The 17,940-nt window shown below is 39.6% G+C and overlaps 1 protein-coding gene across 1 annotated transcript; it reads left to right on the plus strand.

The window, feature by feature from the left end:
- Nucleotides 1–1,552: 1,552 nt before the first annotated feature.
- LOC146458630 (putative NADH dehydrogenase) lies at nucleotides 1,553–9,591 on the plus strand. The gene is made up of 2 exons (XM_085090469.1): nucleotides 1,553–2,930; nucleotides 8,536–9,591. The coding sequence occupies exon 1, from the start codon at nucleotides 2,000–2,002 to the stop codon at nucleotides 2,882–2,884; it is 885 nt and encodes a 294-aa protein (XP_084946595.1). The 5' UTR covers nucleotides 1,553–1,999; the 3' UTR covers nucleotides 2,885–2,930; nucleotides 8,536–9,591.
- The last annotated feature ends 8,349 nt before the right edge of the window (nucleotides 9,592–17,940 follow it).

Below are 17,940 nucleotides of genomic sequence, written 5' to 3' on the forward strand. Positions count from 1 at the left end.
ATCCCGACATAAGTCGTGCGGAAATCCTCATAACAATAAATTCTTCTGAATAAAAGCCGAAGGACCGAGCCACTCTGCCTGATCAAGCCTGTTTTTGAAACGCAAAATTCTCTCCAATAATAAGCCATCCCCGAAGTTCGGTAATTCCCGCAAGACTGACTTCGAGAAATCGCTTGAAACCTGACAAAGATATTTGGAAAAATCTATTGAATTCAAGTTTTCTCCGCGAAAACCCGACAATTCGTTTGAGATTTGCTGCTGAACGGACGACTAGATTTTTCAGCTTTGCAGCTGTAAAAGTTTGGAATCACCTTGACGAAAGCATTAAACACCTCCCCCTCAGGCCCGTAGCGGGGGGAGGGGCAGGGGGGGCTTGAGCCCCCCCAGAATTTTTGGAAGTTAAAAAGCAATGTGCCCAAAAAATATAATTAAAACAAATTAATGTTGAATTCTGACGCTGCAAGTGCCTTTTCACATCCTTTAATAGTCTGTTTACTACCTGTCAGTTTCCTTCGCTAACAGGAACTCCTATCTTGTGAATCGGAAATAAGAATCAAAATGGATTGAAATCAACCAATCTGAAGCCGTGAAAGCTGTCGAAATAAACTATTTGTTTTCTAAGACATCCGCTTATTCATTAAGCATGCAATACAAATGTCCTTAGTTTATAACAATTTAGTGTTCCCGCGTTGTCACACAAAAAAGCCACACAAATATGTCCTCAAGACCAGAGGGGAAAAAATTCTCCTGCAGTCGAATTCTTACTGCCCGATTCCAAATTTAAAAAGAGAAAGAAATATTTGTCGTCGTTTGTCTACGTCCTCCTTCAAACGTGAAATTAGGAAACTTCACGTAGTAGTCCACGTTATAAAGAAAAGGAAAAAACATGTACCTAAGAATGTGATCCAGGGTGCAAAGTTATTGTTTTACTTACTAAATCTACCGGGGTTTTTTGATGTTCTCGTTGCATCTTAAAGGGGCAGTGTCACCTATTTTTTGTGTCACTTTGAATAGCCAAAAACATATTTGAATCGATGAAATCGTCAAAATAATGTTTCAGTTTTGTTAACAATAACTCTACTAGTACACAGAAACTGATATTTAAAATTATGTTTGGCTGCGGATGGAAATGGATTACAACTTGAAAAAAATGGCCAATTTTTTCAAGTTTTTCCCGTGTATTGTAGAGAAAACGATAAAAACCTATTTATAGTTTGTTCTTTCTTGGAGAAATCGCTTAATATTTTCTTCCCGGTGCTCTAACAGCAATTTCACGTCATACAAAGGTTCCTTGTCAAAAATATGAGCAGTTTTGACCAAAATACAACCAAATCACCGTGACAGAGCCCCTTTAAACTCCCAAATCAGTCTGTTTTTGAGCGACGGGGGGGGGGGGGGGGTGGGGGGTAGTTTTGTTTCACCATTTTGCTAAGCCTCCTCAGTTGTTTTAGCCTTGCTACGGGCCTGCCCCTTAAAAGTAAATAAAAACGTTTAAAAACAAAGTCAAGTTAAACATCCTACAGTCTTACTGTTCATGAGTTTTCAACTGGTATTTATTTATTTCCTCTTCTTTTTTTAATGATTAATCAATTACTTTGTTCAAGCTTTAGTGCCAACCTACCTTCTATATTTTAACAACTAGGGTTAGCTGGCGAAATTGGTAATTTTTAACTTATTTCATAACAAATCACAGCTAGCCGTTTTTAAATCAGTGCTTAGGCCTAAATATTGTAGATCAGTGCTAAACTCCCAAAACGGATGTTCCCTGGCTAATCTCAGTTCTCTGCCCAGCTGAAATGGGGGCTCTTCCACGATTAAGAATACTACATTGTGTAAATACCATAAGGTGTCCCACCTTATTTTGGGCTATCCGTTCTGGTAACAAAAAGTCACCTTTGGGACCCCTCCCTCAGTGTACACCTTGTCTTCCCTGCCAGACCAATATCAAAGATGGCGGTTTGAAGGACACCTCTGTGATCAAAGTAGCCTAAAGTATATCATGTACTTTATTGTCAAGACCATATTCTTTCCCAGATTGAATATCTGTCGCTTGGTGGCTATCCGAAGTCTTCAAACTGGTGTCAACGTTCCTAACAAACAAACAGAAGCTAAAGTAGAACAGCGAGAGCGTTTGGTGATTTTAGGAACTGGTTGGGGAAGTTACAGCGTCCTCAGACACATTAACAAGAAACAGTTTGATGTTATCGTGATCAGCCCTCGGAACCATTTCCTATTTACGCCTTTGCTGTGCAGTACGACCGTGGGAACTTTAGAATTTCGAAGTATTATTGAGCCAATTCGGAACACTGGATTTCGTGATGAACATCACTTTCAACTTGCAGAAGCAGTGAAGTTGTTGCCAGACCAACATACCGTGGTATGCAGGAGTATTTTGAACAATGACGAGTACGTGTTGAAGTATGATAGATTGGTCGTAGGTGTCGGGGCTGTTAGCAATACCTTTGGTATTGCAGGAGTTCATGAAAATGCATTCTTTCTCAAAGAAATTGCAGATGCAAGGAAGATCAGAAACCAGATTCTCCAAAACTTTGAGCTGGCTATGCAGCCGGGTGTTGCAGAAGAAGAAAAGAAACGCCTGCTACATTTTGTTATAGTAGGAGGTGGACCAACAGGGGTTGAGTTTGGTGCTGAATTGTATGATTTTGTGAAACAAGATGTTACAAGGATCTATGCTCATGAAAGAAGCAAAGTCAGTGTGACGTTGATTGAAGCAAGACAGATTCTTCCATCTTTTGATGCAAAGCTTCGAGATTTTGCTGAAAGAAAGATGAGACAGAGAGATCAGTTTCAGCTTGTGCAGAGCAGTGTAACAGAAGTGCATAGTGACCATATCGAGTTGGAGGATGGATCAGTTTTGCCGTGAGGCTTAGTCGTCTGGTCTACAGGACTTGCTCCAAGACCATTTACTGGTAAGCATCATTTTCAGTTTTTTAAAAGTTCCCAGCAGAGTTCTTTGTGGCTCTTTGTCTATTGGTACTGGCCAAGCACAAACTTAGAGGAAGTACCATTAACAGATAGATTCCATGTTGATGTGCGTCTTTTCGGTTATAGATCGCAGATTACATCAAAATGTGTAAGAACAAAAAAGTGTGCCTCGCATGTCACTGATGTTCTTACCACATTTTGATGTCATCTATAATCTATTACTGAACAGATGCACGGCAACATGGAATCTATTTGTTTTATATTATAAAGAAGCAAAAGTTGTTAATGGTGACGCCATCTATGCATCTGTCCTCCAATAGGTCATAAGTAACAACCAATCAAAATGCATGTAGAATTTAGCTTATTATATAATTAAAAGTAGAGCATGTTTTCAGAAACTCAGTAGGGGAAAGGGGAACTCCCTCATGTAAGCTACAATCTTGATCAACATTTCTTAGGACAGTTAACAAAATAATGTGTAAACTGAGTATGCATTATATTTTGGAAACTGGATCTATATTGGAATAAATGTGATGGAATATTTTAAGCCTGGTGAATGAATTAGAATGCTGTATCATCCATGCCTGTGTCACTTACTGGATAATACACCATTCTAATGGATCTATATTAACAGTCACCATAAGGTTGTGAGAGCTGAACATTATAACATTTGGGAATTTGTTTGATGGTCCCTCCCCCAACCAATCTTGATAGTCACTGGAGTCATGTAGAGTGTAGAAAACACTGTGAAAATCAACATTTTGTGAGGGTTTAGGGGATGGCATTCAGTGTAATGTTTAATGAAGCCATCCTACTTGATGTTTGGCTAGGATTTATTGTATATACATGTAGATATGTGCCCCCAAAGGGGTATGGTTATTGAGATGCTTTGGTGTGAAAATTACTGTAGAATCTGATTATTTTGGTTGGAAATTGGAAAATGGGTATGGATTTTAGAGGCCAGGATCCAGTGACATAAAGCATCTTTAAGAATTAAGTAGGAGTTGTTCACTGCATCTGAAGGATTTTCTCAAGTGCTATTATATTGGATCACTCGACTTATGTGGTTTACTGAGGATATGTAACTAAATGAAACCACAGGAAAAGAAGGCAGAATATAGTTGCATCTACATGTACACTATGTAATATTCCCACTTATCATTCAACACATTACACTGTACATGTATAACGCAGCCCAAATATGGTTATGCTGCACTGAATATTCATTGACCGCAGTCAACAGATATCCTGCGATAAATGTAATGTCATGTGTCAGGGAGGAAAATGGCAAAATGGCAAAATAAAGTGACCATGAGCGGCAGATTCTTTAAGCATATCCTTTTGTTCTTGATGTGTGAATAAAGTGCAGGAATGACTTTGGACTTTTCATGCATTTAAATTTTTTCGCTAAACATTTTCAAGTTTGATTTGTATTTATGAAAACAGGGCATTTTTAATAGCTTCAAGAAGAGATCTTGAACAAGGATTTTTGATCACTGTAGGCTGGAGTTCGATATTTGTTTCTCAATCGTTAGTTCGAACTGCAAAGTTAATTTATGTGAAGCCATCTTCTTCTGCTCTGTGTGTGAATTCCCAAAGGAATTACTGCAGAGATTTTTGAATGAAATTAAAGTTCATCCCGGGAACACTGTTTTTGGATTTGTATGTTTTTTTTTTTCAAATGAGGTCGGTTTAACTGCTGTAAAATGAGTTTTGAATGAGTTTCTTTTGTTGTTATTTCTCAATGTTGTGCTGTCAGCTGATCAAGCAGCCGATCCTTCTTGTTAAGATGCTGAATTGAAAATATTCCCTACAGATTAAAAAAGTTGTTTGATGAATTTCACTCCCTTCTTAAAATAAATCAAATGAAACCTGGATTTTTAACATTACTGGGAACACTGAGCATCCTGAGTTTTTTAAGAATGATATTTAAAGCTAGAAGAAATACTGTTTTTGTTGAAACCTGTGTTTACATACGAAATTCAAGGTCATTCCGATAAGCCTGTGCTTGATCATAAGCAAAAATGAAATTTAAAAAGATTTTCAAAGAAAAGTTGCAGGCCGACAGCTTTGAAAACATTTTATGAATGGACCTAAGATGCATTGCAAGTAGATGCCTTCAGGAACAATATTAAGTGTGTGAGGCAGGTGCTGCTCCGATGCAATTGGCGCAGTACAGAGGGCAAGCGTGTACTCAGGGTCTTGCATACAGGTACATTGTTTTTAAAACACTGAATTTGAGGTATTTCAAGCACATCTGAGCCTTCTTTATTAATAATTAATAATTTCGTTTTCCAATAAAATTATTTGTCTAGCATACTAGCAGATTAAAGATAATGAGCTTTTATATCGTTCTCAAATTTTAGCATATATATAAAATAGAGGAAACTGAGATGCACTGTTAAAATTATTGCGAGATTATGCAACACGCAAGCTGAGGACAGCGAATGCGAACCAACTTTATATTTAATATGCTTTCCAAATTAAAGCTTTTGTTTGTTCTTGAATGATAAACAAAAGGAAATTGTCACACATTTCCTCTAACGGCCTTCCGATTTCTATGGTGGTCTTACATTTCCGAATGATATCCAACGTGAACACTGATGAATCGGTTATGAGTCCAAACAAATTATAGGTCTAGTTTGCATGGAAAACTATATGTAGCCCAACTGCTAGAAAAGAAATGGAAAATTGCTTAGTAAATGAACTAGTGGGTGGCACTGTCATTGACTCAAGTTTTACTCTCCAACGAGTTTCGTCTGTTATAAACTAGAGACTTCATCGTGGATTTTGTTCAAGATTACGTATTAGGGAACTTCTTTTATACATACATGTAGCTGTTACAGTGAAACACTCACAAGAATTAGTCATGCAGGATATTCAATTAGAATCCTGTGTAATAAGTGTAATTTGTTTTAATTTTGGGGCTCGTGGATTGAGTGTTTAATCAGTGAGCCCTAGTTTCACAGGATTCTAGTTTAAAAAAAAAACTGCAAGAAAACACTTTGAGAGTTTTGACAAACAGACACCATGTCTGAAAAAGCAGTATTAAAAAGTGGAATGTTTAGTTATGGTCTAAAATGGCTTAAGAGTTTGGAGAACTTGGTAGCACACCTCCACCAAAAATTCACAGGAGCACCCCCCTCCCCCTGTACCCAAGGGGCTTAATAATCCCAATACCCTAATTTCGATATATTTAAATTCAGCCTGAAACAATTAGCATCACTGCGAGGTTCCGGGGAATAAATTGTAGATTTTATTTGGTTTATTCCCTGGGGCCTCGTAGTGATGTTTATTGTTTCAGGCTGAATTTCAATATGTCAAAATTGGTCTATTGGCAGGAGGTTGAAGGTCCCAAGGTCTTTCAAAAACAAGGTTATGCATTCAGTCTTACTGTTTTCCATCTTATGGTGGCACATTACAATGTATATCCTACAGGGCCCAGTTGTTCAAAGCTCAATTAAGCTAATCCTGGGCTAACGTGAACTTTGATTCGAGTTTAATTACTAGTCATTAAAGATTTTTCTAAAAGGTTTTTGTCCTTCGGTTTTGACTTGGTCTTTTCTTTTCCATTAGCTTAAAATTAGCTTTCTAAGAAATTTTTAACGAGCGAAATGAGAACCTCGGTTAACTTTTAATCGGGGGATCAGCGTTAATCGGCTTTCGAACAACCGGGCCCAGGGCTTATCTAATTGCCTCCATGGACAGATTTTTTTGGTCGGTAAATTTGTGTAGCTACCTGTAAATGTTACTTTAGATAAAGGGCGGTGCAGACTTTCCTGAAATTGTTAGCCAATAACATCTGGAGTATTGTTGGGCTTTATTACATGTTGGGAATGTTTGAACACGCTGTTCCGTGTTGGTGGGAGTTGTAGGAAGTTGTCTGGTGAAATTTGAAGTCCCAGGATTTTTTTTGTATTGTGAACATGGAAGCATGGCCCAGCATTGTTATTTGAATTGAACAACATACCCAACAAATTATGTCATACTCACACATGCACACCACACACAGTTTCATCATTCATATGAATTCATTATGCATTGCCTTCAGATGTCTGTGTGGCAGTAACCTCCTACACATACCCTCTTTGGGCTTGTCATGCATTCTTCCCCACAAGAAGCCACTCTGGTTTACAGAGACAGACCTATCACAGGCCATTTTGCAAATTTATATTAATTTTTTCAAACAGGTCTTTGACCTGTTAACATTTTGCATGTAATTTGATGGTGGACTTCAGAGCAGCTTTACTGTCTGAGAAATTTTGTATTGAGGAGTTAAATGCGTAACAAAGAGAAGCCATATTCCATTCACTTTGAAGCACTTTGAAGTTCCTGGGAGGAGGAATGTGTGACAAGCCCAAAGAGTGTCGCCTATGCTCGTATAGGTGAATAGAGTGATATGTGCTAGAATTAAGAAAGGGAGAGGGAAGGTGAAAATTGGGCACATGCACGAGGCTAGGGGAGTATTGCCAAAGGAGAGGGGAAAGAACGTGCCTTCCATAAAACTATTCTTTTCTTTGTTTTTTATATATATCTGGTGTACATAAATTACCCATTCATCAGAATCAATTATCTGTTAATTGAGTAGGTGATCCTTCATTCTGATTGGTCAAAAGCAATTTGATTGGTTGTTATCAATGAAATTTCAAACAAAATGACTGAATGGAGCCTGGTGTTTTAACACAGTATATTTTACATTTTGATCTCAAAGATCATGTCTGTAGCTTTTGCCTGTTTGATTTCCTTGTTTTGAATTTGACCTCTTGTTCTGTCTCATTGGCAACCTTGGTTTCTATGTGTTTGGGGAATCCCGGCAAGGTTTGATTCAGCTGGTTTAATTGTTGAGATTATGCATGATAATTTTTAAAGCTATCTTGCTGGGGTCAATTCATTAAAACTTTAACACTTGTAGTTTACAAGCTGGGCTGCAGACAACAAGGAACACTCAGGCCACTGACAGCTCTGAAATGGCCCAGCAGTGTTGGGTATTGTTAAGACTATTCGCAGGTGTCAGTGTACAGCATTGAGCATAGCACCTATAATAGCCAGCAGTCTGCCCTTTAACACTTTGCCAGGGTCACATGCAGTGTTGTTTAAACAATCTAGCATGGCACAAGTTCTCCAGCGTTTTGGTCAGCATTTTTCCCCCCTTCTTCTTCCTTCCTTCCACTGCTAGGTTTGAAGCTACCCAACCTTACTAACCAAGGTAGTAAGCCAGTTATTAACATTTATTTTCTTAGTGGAATCCTCGTTTAACACAAAGTTACTACCAGGATTTTTATTATTATTATTATTATTATTATTCCAAAAGTGCACCTGATGTAAACATTGAGGCTACCATGAGGAATCTTTGGTCCTTTTTAAAATACAGTAGAATCTAAAACTTGCTTCCTATTTCTACTTATGCCTAATTTTATTTTAGTTTACTATCTCTTTAAGTATTTAAGGTTATCTATTTATTACTTTTTGCCGACTGCTGCATGACATTTTGAGTGATCTATGCCTTCCCACACAAGCTCAGCTACCACCCACACATTATAAAATTATACTTTGAAGGTTATAATTATGAATCATCAATTTTATTTTAAGCTTCAGTTGACCTTCCAAAGAATAGCAACAATCAGTTACTGGTTGATGAATTTCTTAGAGTCAAAGGAATTGACGATGGTTCAATATTTGCAATTGGTGACTGCTCCTTTATTGAAGCCCACCCTTACCCCTGCACTGCTCAAGTTGCTGAGAGAGAAGGGAGCTATGTCGCCAGGTCCCTGGGGCTTTTAGCTAAGGGGAAAGCCTCGGAGCTGCAGCCTTTCTCGTGGAAGAACATTGGCATGCTAGCATACTTGGGAGATTATCAAGGTTTAGCTGATTTTCCTACAAGCAAGTTGCAGGGTTTCAAGTCATGGATCTTGTGGAGGTCAGTCTATTTTACCAAGTTGGGCAGCTGGAGATTGAGATTCCAAGTGCCGTTTGATTGGATGCGAACTTTTATTTGGGGGAGGGACATTTCTCAGTTTTAGATGCCACAATATACAAGGCTGTATACAGCATACGTAACATTTCTGGCAACGTAACGTAACATCTCTGGCAACATTTGTAACAAAATTTATATGATATTCACCGTCATACATAATCTTGTGATACGCGTAACATAATCCCATCATTGTGTGCACAGTAAGTAACTATATTCTTGTGTCAAGGTAAAACTACTGCTGTAAATTTATATACATGATTAACTTATATACATAATTGAAATAACCCCGTTTACACTCGCACAAAATGTGGCACAGCACTCCTAAATCTCGGTACCGTACCTATGTTTTTTTGGGCACGGTCCGGTATATTTTTAACGCTAGGCTTATTAGGCACCAGTGCCAGAAATTTTTTGGGTGCCGAGCATATCTCCTGAGGTGTGCTCGGCACAGATGAACTTTGAACCGTACCGAACATTCTGCATGTGTAAACCGATTGCCGTGCCGTGCTCCATGTGAAGCGGTCAGTGGTATTTCGAAGAAGGGTCACTGCTCATGCGATTTTCCACTGACTCTCGTCGAAATTTCTATCTACTATGTCAAACCAAGACTGTGAGCTCGGTCTCATCCAAATGGTTCTTTCCCTGTAGTTATGCAACGCCATTTGTATCATACAATCCTGGCCAAAAATAATGGGACGATTTGCAAAATTAATCACGAAGTGTTCCCCCGCCTCCAAGCAATGCTGTTACGATGCTGAGTTAATCTACAGTCCGAATGATTCCAGTTGCGCTCAACATTGTTTGGGGGGAGGGGGGCTTTCCAAAAATTGCAAAGACAGCTTAATAAAAATGTTGAAGACTGGCTTAAGATATGGAAAATGGAAATGTTCACTGACAATGCTATTTTGTGTTCCTGTCCCGGGAATTTTTGGCCAGGATTGTAGTCACAAATACCAGTTTGTTCAGTCTCAAAGATGACACATCCTCCTCGAGTTCTTGCTGGTTTCGTTTGTTATTTCTCAGACGGCGTGATCGATAAAATAAACGACACATGGTGAAAGAGGAGCTACTTCAGTGCCGTCATTTTCGTGGGAATTTAGTGTTTCTCACGTAACGTACGGTGCGAAAGTCGTTCCAGGCACTTTGTGAAATTCACAAAAATTAACTGTGTAAACAGGGAGTGCCGTGCCAAGAAATCATCGGTACCGTGCCACGATTTAGGAGTGCCGTGACAAGTTTTCTGCGTGTGTAAAAGGGGTTCAAGAGACGCAAAATCTTGTCGAACTGGTGTAGCGAGTCGACAAGTAGTGTCAATAGGAACACTTTCAAACACAAGCCGATGGAAATTGATTTCATGTTGCCGACCACCATGTTTGCGTGCGAGAGGGCAATATAGAAAACTGACGTTGCCACAGCATTTTGCCGACTAGAGCGATTTTCAATCGAGGGCGGTGAAACTGAAACCTAAGTAATTACTCTGGCCAATCACAACAGATACAAATAACGCAATGAACCAATCAGAATTCGAAGCAAACACACGGAACAGTCGTCAAGCGCTGGAAAACGCTTGCGAGCCAGTGAGTCATGAAGTGAGTCACGATTGGTTTTGGTTTTGATTCTTATTGGTCAAGAAAATGGCGCGAGTTTTGCTAACCAATCACAGAGCGTAGTAATGCAAAATCAAAATAAGCGTTAAGTTGCTTTCGACATTATCATTTAATAATGTGAAAACAGCTCTATAACATGCAACCCTTTCATAAACATTAAAACTAAGGTATATATGTAACTTCAGTACAACATACATTTTTTATAGCAAATATGCATTCTTCGCAAATAGTAATAAATTGATAGTTATGTCAGTAGTGGGAAGTAATAAGCACAATTCAATAAAAATATTAATGACATTTTACGACTTACTTTTGATTGGTAGCAATTCACCAAGGGCCAAAACCATGGGAATTGCAAAATAATGGGCATGGAGCCAGCTCCAATAATGACCAACATCTAAGTTCTCCTGATAATGCCAGTACTGATGCAATTCACGAAGATAAAGAAAACGAGAAAGAGAGATTAATGATTGAGCTTCAATTTGGCAAAAAACACCATACATTGCTTTGTATTTTACTGCTTTTTAGAACAATTGTTGCTTAATTGTCTCTTAGGGCCTTTGTACACAACCCTCCTAGAAAGACCCTTATAGAAGGGCCACAATCACGTCATCAGGAGAATGCTTTATTCCAGCGGCCAAGCTGCTGCCCTCGTTACAGTTTGGATTCGCCGCTCTTGTCAGTATAGTTGTCCGAAATAATTCTCCAGGTTTATAACCGTGCGAAGCCATGTTTATAGTTGGCGGGAATGTAACAGTAATCTGATCGCCATAAACTTGATCGTTCTAGGAGGGTAACCCTACCTTGAGCGTTTACATGGCTTAAACAAACAAAAAGTTGACCCTCCTAGAAGGGTAACCCTAGCAAGCAGAGAGGGTTACCCTCCTCCTAGGGTAACCCTACCTCGCATGTAAACGAAACCGGGAAAAATAATAGAAGAGGGTAACCCTCCTAGAAGGGTTACCTTTCGAGGGGGGCTACCCTCCCTCCATGTAAAAAGGCCCTTAAAAATGCGTGGTTATCCGTCATTTTTCTTTTTCGGTGTCAATAGCCCTTGCTATGATCTGCTTTTTCCGCATAGTCATAAACCGCACAAAAATACTTCGGTATTAGTGGGCACCGTCCTTAACATGGAACTCAGTGCCTTGTCTTTCCGAGATGAGTTTCAGACAAGTATTTCATGTTAGATACACGAGGGAGCGCGGCGCTGACTGTGTTTAGAAACTGTCGCGTGAAAAAGACGCCAACAGCAAGAGTGGATCGAGTGGTTTTACTCTCATTGATCCCGCATTTTGTGGGTTATTAATGTGTTGTTAATGTTAATAACATTTTGTGGGTATAATTAATTTTTATTAATTTTTTTTAACTGCAAGTAGTATTTATGGTTAGTTATCAAATGTAAAAGCTATAGCGATCTATTAATCGACCATTTTGCGCTAACGTGGAATTTTCTAAGCTGGCACAGGGAATGTTCAGGGTTACATGGGAATGAGCTCAGTCCAGTTAGCCAGGTTCGTGCAATCATGAAGTTAATTTTTGGTTCGTGTCAGGTAACAGGCGTGCCGAGATCTTGTGAAAAAAGCCAGCCTGGCTTATGCTTCAGCTGATATTTTTAAGACAACGTTAAAGTTGGATTCGTTGGAAAGACGCCTTCGATCGTGAAAGGAATTATTAGCAAAATACTTTTAAAAGTAGAAATAAAACCATAATAACTAATAGAACTCATTTCGGAAGAACAGGATAGGAGATGAGTACATAATCAGATCATTTTTCTTTATGAGGCAAAGATATTTCTCAGTTAGTGTCAGTTGATTGTTATTAAGGGCAAGCTACAGCAAAATGATAGAATCTTTCCGAAGTTGATGTCCACTGCGATGTCTAAAAAATTAAATATATCTCAAATTATAAACATTTTGCCACTCTAACATACCTGAACAGGACCTTGCAATTTTACAAAATCTGTAATTTGCTAATTGGGTACACTTCAAAACAAACTTCATGTAAGTAATCAGAGGATCCGCGAAAACACAAGTAAAACTTGACAGAAGTGGGATGGCCAAAAGTCCTTTGTCTCTGGTGGTGTATAAATGACGACTAAACGGCCACGCCCTTCCCTGCAAGACGTGATGAAATCATGATTGTGAAGTTCTTCTGTGCACCACAAAGAAGACGAATTTTGGGTCCCAAATGTTGCTACTTAAGTCAGTAGGAACCATTTAAAATGAACTCTTTGCGAGTATTGTTTTACGGATTGCCCCTACTTGCTCTTACGTTGTTTATGCAGTCAACATCATCGCTCGGGAAATGGGATAGAATATCTGCGGTACCTTACCCCCCAAAAGCGAACCTTTACCGGAGACAATTTTACGGCTACAACTATGGTTTGGAAAAGTCATCCTTGACACCACGGCTGCGGAATAGCGTTGGAACCTGGCTAAGCGTTCCTCAGATCATGCCTTCAAAAACAAGGAGTTACCAACGTCCATTCTACGGCTTATCCCGCAACCTAAAAAGGACATTCTCGACTCCACGGCATTCGATTCATTACGGCACCAAAACAAACAATCACCTACGCCCAATGTACTCCTCTGACTACCGAAATAAACATACGGCATCACGACTCCAGAATACCTTTGGCAATGAAAGACATTTTCCTTGGAAACCATACTCAAGAAAGGTAAACATAAACTATCAAAGACCACCCTATGATGCGAATCATCTGGTGAAACAAGCATTCTCCACGGCTCAGATCCACAATGGCATTGGAAGTAAACGCAATTTTGCTTTGGTAAATTATGCTCAAAAGAAAAGTTACTCAAGACCATTTTATGACGCCAGACAGAATCTCAAACAAACGTTTTCAGCAGCGGGACGTCAAAGTAGTTTTGGAAGCGGAAGTAGGGTTCTTTGGGTTCCCTACGTTACCAAAAAGATGCTTTACACAACACCATCATATATTTCCAATCATGAACATAAACAGACACCGCAATACCAGAATGCTATTCTGAAAAGACGAAAAGTTTCTTGGATTATGTCTCCTACATTTAACATTTATAAAAAACGACCCTATTTCCCCAGCCAAGATAAACGGACATTTCTGGTACAAAAACCCCCGAATGGTATTACAGGCAGACGTAATGTTCCTTGGGTTCTACACGATGCAGAAACAGACCGCTACCGAAAAACATCACAAGTTCCCAACTATAAAGTGAAGACGACAATTATCCCTCAAATATACAGTGGTTTGTTGAACAAGCCATATGGCAGAAAGACCAAACCTGAAATTTCTCAGTGGATTTCCCTTCTACAACGAAGTCGAATACCATATGCTGGGGAAATGAAGGAAAGTCGCATTCCATCCTTTGTTCCAGCGTTAGGTTCCACCGTATCAACAATCAACTATCGGCGTCAACAGAATGCTTTACGCCGCATGTTACAACCCATATCAGGCCAAAGTAATCGACACCTAAACAACAATGACGATATTTCACTTCAGGATATTTTGGCGCAGGTGAGTCCGAGCGAAGATCAACTTATTCCTGAAAATATCTACAGTAAGCAGACGGCATCGAAAATGGCTGACCTGGAATATGTTATGGGGAAGGACCAAAGACCTGTACCGCGGACGACTTTCACACTAAAAGAAAACAGACTGAGAGATGCGCAACTGATAAAACTGAGACAGATACTTCAGTCCATGAGAAAGCGGAGTGTTACTCAAGTCAATGTTGTAGACAAGAAAGGCCTCGTTTACACCGGATTACATTCTAATTCAAGACCGAGTGTTGAAAGGTCATCATCATTTGACTCTTATAATCACAACGCTGACAAACGTAGCTTTGAAAAGCTGAATAAAAAGAAATCTTCTATCCGCAAAGTGAAAGGGAGGCAGAACTGGGGTTTTCTCAATGAATTTTCACCTAACTTTAGACTTGCAACTATGATTTTGTTGAAACAAAAGCGCCACGACATGCAAAAGAGGGAAATAAAATACCATTCACGATCTTTGGGAAAATCGTCTGGACGAGAAACAATGAAGAGAAGGGCTACAACCTCGGAAAGTGGGAAAGACAATCACCGGGGCACCAAAAGAAGTAAGAGTAACAGAAGTTTTGTCCGAGAGGGAAACAATGGATTTTACTTTTATCCTGAAAGAACATCCGCAAACAGTCCGTTCCTGTTGTTTGGTGCCATTGTTCCAAGACAAAGATATCTGATACCGTTCTTCGATACAGAAGAGCAGATTAAAGAGGCGCAAATGGAGATGGAAAATCGCATGCGGGCGATGAGGTTCCCTTCCCTGATTAATGTTAGTCCACAGTTTCTAAATTATTATCCCCTTCAGCATTCTGTAATACCTATACAACAGCCGTCTTTCTCGATGCAAGATTATAGGTTGGTAAGAAGCAACATCCCTTTCCAATACAGACTGTCTCTTCCACTAACACGAAATCATGTTGATACTCCTTGGAGTATCAACATGAGAGAAATCAGAGAATCTCGTGGACTAAAATCGGAATCTTCATCGCAGGAGGAAAGTAGCAACCTTGCCCCAATTTCTCAAGGGTATTACGACCAAGAAGAAAGTCCTGAGGAAACAGGCAATGATAAGTCCACTGACTTTCCCTCACAAGCAAACAGAGGCAAATTTGATGATAACATACAAAAATCATTTCAGAAACACCGCAAAGCATTTGAAGGCTTTTCCATTGTAAATTCAAGGAATATCAATACTAGTAATCAAGATTTGAAAGGCAACACGAACCCAAAACAGACAGGAATGCAAATTAACGATCAATCAAATACAATGCTCAATGGGTGGTACCCAGTAAGAGTAGAAAAAGTAGCAGTCATGTCTGATCCACGCAGAGATTTTTCCCAGTGGTCGTCTCATCATCCTGGATTGGAAGTTGTCTCAAGTATAAATAAATATCAAGGAGCAGTGTATGCTCCTATATTCAGGCACGTCTACCAGGATACCAAAGAGGGAGACAAAGATGAAGGTAAGGATGAAAATGCAGATAAAGAAAATAATATTGAAGGACAATCCGTGAGATTTCATCGAAAATATTTGATTCAATTCCCGGGCTATTCTATTGATAAAAGAGTTGGGTCTGTGCCAGTAATGAATGGAACATGGGACGAAGGAGACATCCCACACTCTAATAAAATGACCTTGGATGATCAGAGACAGATGTGGAAGAAACGCAATGTCCTCCATCGCGCCAAGAAAACGTCCCGCAAGAAAGAACACTTGGTTAAAGAAAGTGGATTAGACCAAGCTTTAAATGGAGTTAGTAAAAGTGGGAAAACAAATTTTAGTAAACGTTTAGTGGCATCAGAAAGAAAAAGGTATACAATCTTCAATGTGAAGAAAATGATAATATCACGTGGACATTCAGGTGAAACCGGCATTCGTAAAAATAAAACTTTTACTGGCAAGCATTTCTCTGATATTGGAAGAAAGGAGCGAGCAAGAAAAGGCAGGAATTTTATCAATATGGGGTATTATGGCGTGAACCCTGGGATGACTCCAGATTTCCTCACCCTTACACGATATTACTCTTCAAAACCGGTTATTCCAGGTAGGAACCCAACACCGCGGTTAATGACTATGGAATACCCCATCAACGCGATAGAACGCAAAGGGTATTTCATACAAAATGGCATTTCTGGTGTGGGAGGTTCTTGGAGAAGGTGGCCCTTCCAATATTCAGCTGTTTCATCGGTGCAGCAACCCAATAAAGTTCAAGAACTAGCTTTTTCAGTAAAGCCACCTCAGTCATTGAAAATGTCCCAAAATGGTATTTCTGGTGTGGGAGGTCTCTTGAGAAGGTGGCCCTTTCAATATTCAGCTGTTTCATCAGTGCAGCAACCCATTAACGTTCAAGAACTAGCTTTTCCAGTCAAACCACCTCAGTCATTATTGAAAATGTCCCAAAAAGTTGATCAGTTTCCACCGAAAGTGTTCTTTCCGATCGGAGATCTCGCCCAAAGGCAGGCGTCGTATGCGACACGAGTATTCACTAAAGATTCTGACCAGTCAAGCGGTCTAAGAGCAAAGGATATACCGCAAGGATATTCGCAAGGACATTATTATTTAGACAATGGAGTTGAAGATTTTCCTGAGGAAAGTGGTTCGAATTTCATTTCCAGTTTGGTAGATGGATTGGACCAGTCACAAGCAATACTACACAGACAGCAGCCTGGAGGGTTATTACTAAAAAAAGGTGATCGGGCAATCGGAACAATAAATTGTCCATTTTCCGAAAACCCTCTTCAATTCGTGGAGCCGGAGAAACGTCTCTTACAGCAAAATTCCATGGCGCGGCAGAAAGTACTTTTTCAACAAAGACCTACATTTGGCACCAAAGGCAAAATTAAAGAAGGAGCTTTTTCTGGTCAAAATGGCAACCGGCTTACTTTACCAAATTCATCTCCAAACTTCGCAGGGAAAAAGATTGATCCAACCTCCAAAGATGGCACAAAAGCTGCCTATAATATGGATTCAATCCATAAATACGGATCTAGTTCGAAGGTACCTCTTGGCGAGACAGCCGATGATGAAACTTTGGACAGCCAAGATCACATTGAACCAGCAGGTCACAAAGGAAATGGAAAGTATGCATACAACTTCGACTGGAAGTCTTCAATAATGAGCCCCTCGCAGTCGCCATCCGATATCGAATCAAAGCTCGATAAATACCTATCGAAAGGGGACGTCTCTGCCACTTCTGAAGGAACGCTGTCCGACGATCCCCCAGACAAGGTGTTTGTTGGTCCAAAAGGGTCATTTTATAATCCTGACGTTGTTCCAGGGTTTACGTTTGATATGCAAGGGGAGCAATTTGGTCCACTTTTTCTTCCCAACGCTCCTCCAGAACTTGGAGAAGACACCGGCGCTGAAACGGTTTTGATGGTTCCACCAACAGTGAACAAGTTAGAAAAACATAGAGGAACGAAGGAGGGCCAGAATAATGAGAAGAGCAGCAGAAACGAAAACAGGAAGGACGAGGAAGGAAGGAAGGACATGTAAGAGGGGTCAAAGAAAACTAATTAAATAAGTCTTGAACATAAGACCATATGATCAGCAATACTGCAGTTCGAAAATTAAAAAAAAAAGGTGCTAAAGTAAGAAGTAAGAGAATTTACACCTTGTTTCTTGGTGTTCGTTGTAAACAACATCAACAACAACAGTATTAGGTTTAAGGCATTGATTCACAACATGAGTCAAAGTGCGAGTCATTTCATGTGGTTGACCTCTGTACATGTGTAGAACGACTACCTGTACGTGGTAGTGATTGCATTTTGTATAGTATTTCGATCACTAAGCTTCAATTTTTTTTCCATTAATGAGAAAGGATGCTATTGGGAGTATAAGGCTAGTGTAAAGGTAAAACATAGAAATACACT

This window comes from Pavona decussata, unplaced genomic scaffold, assembly GCF_977016875.1.
Source record: "Pavona decussata unplaced genomic scaffold, jaPavDecu1.1 SCAFFOLD_232, whole genome shotgun sequence".
Classification (NCBI taxonomy): Eukaryota; Metazoa; Cnidaria; class Anthozoa; order Scleractinia; family Agariciidae; genus Pavona; species Pavona decussata.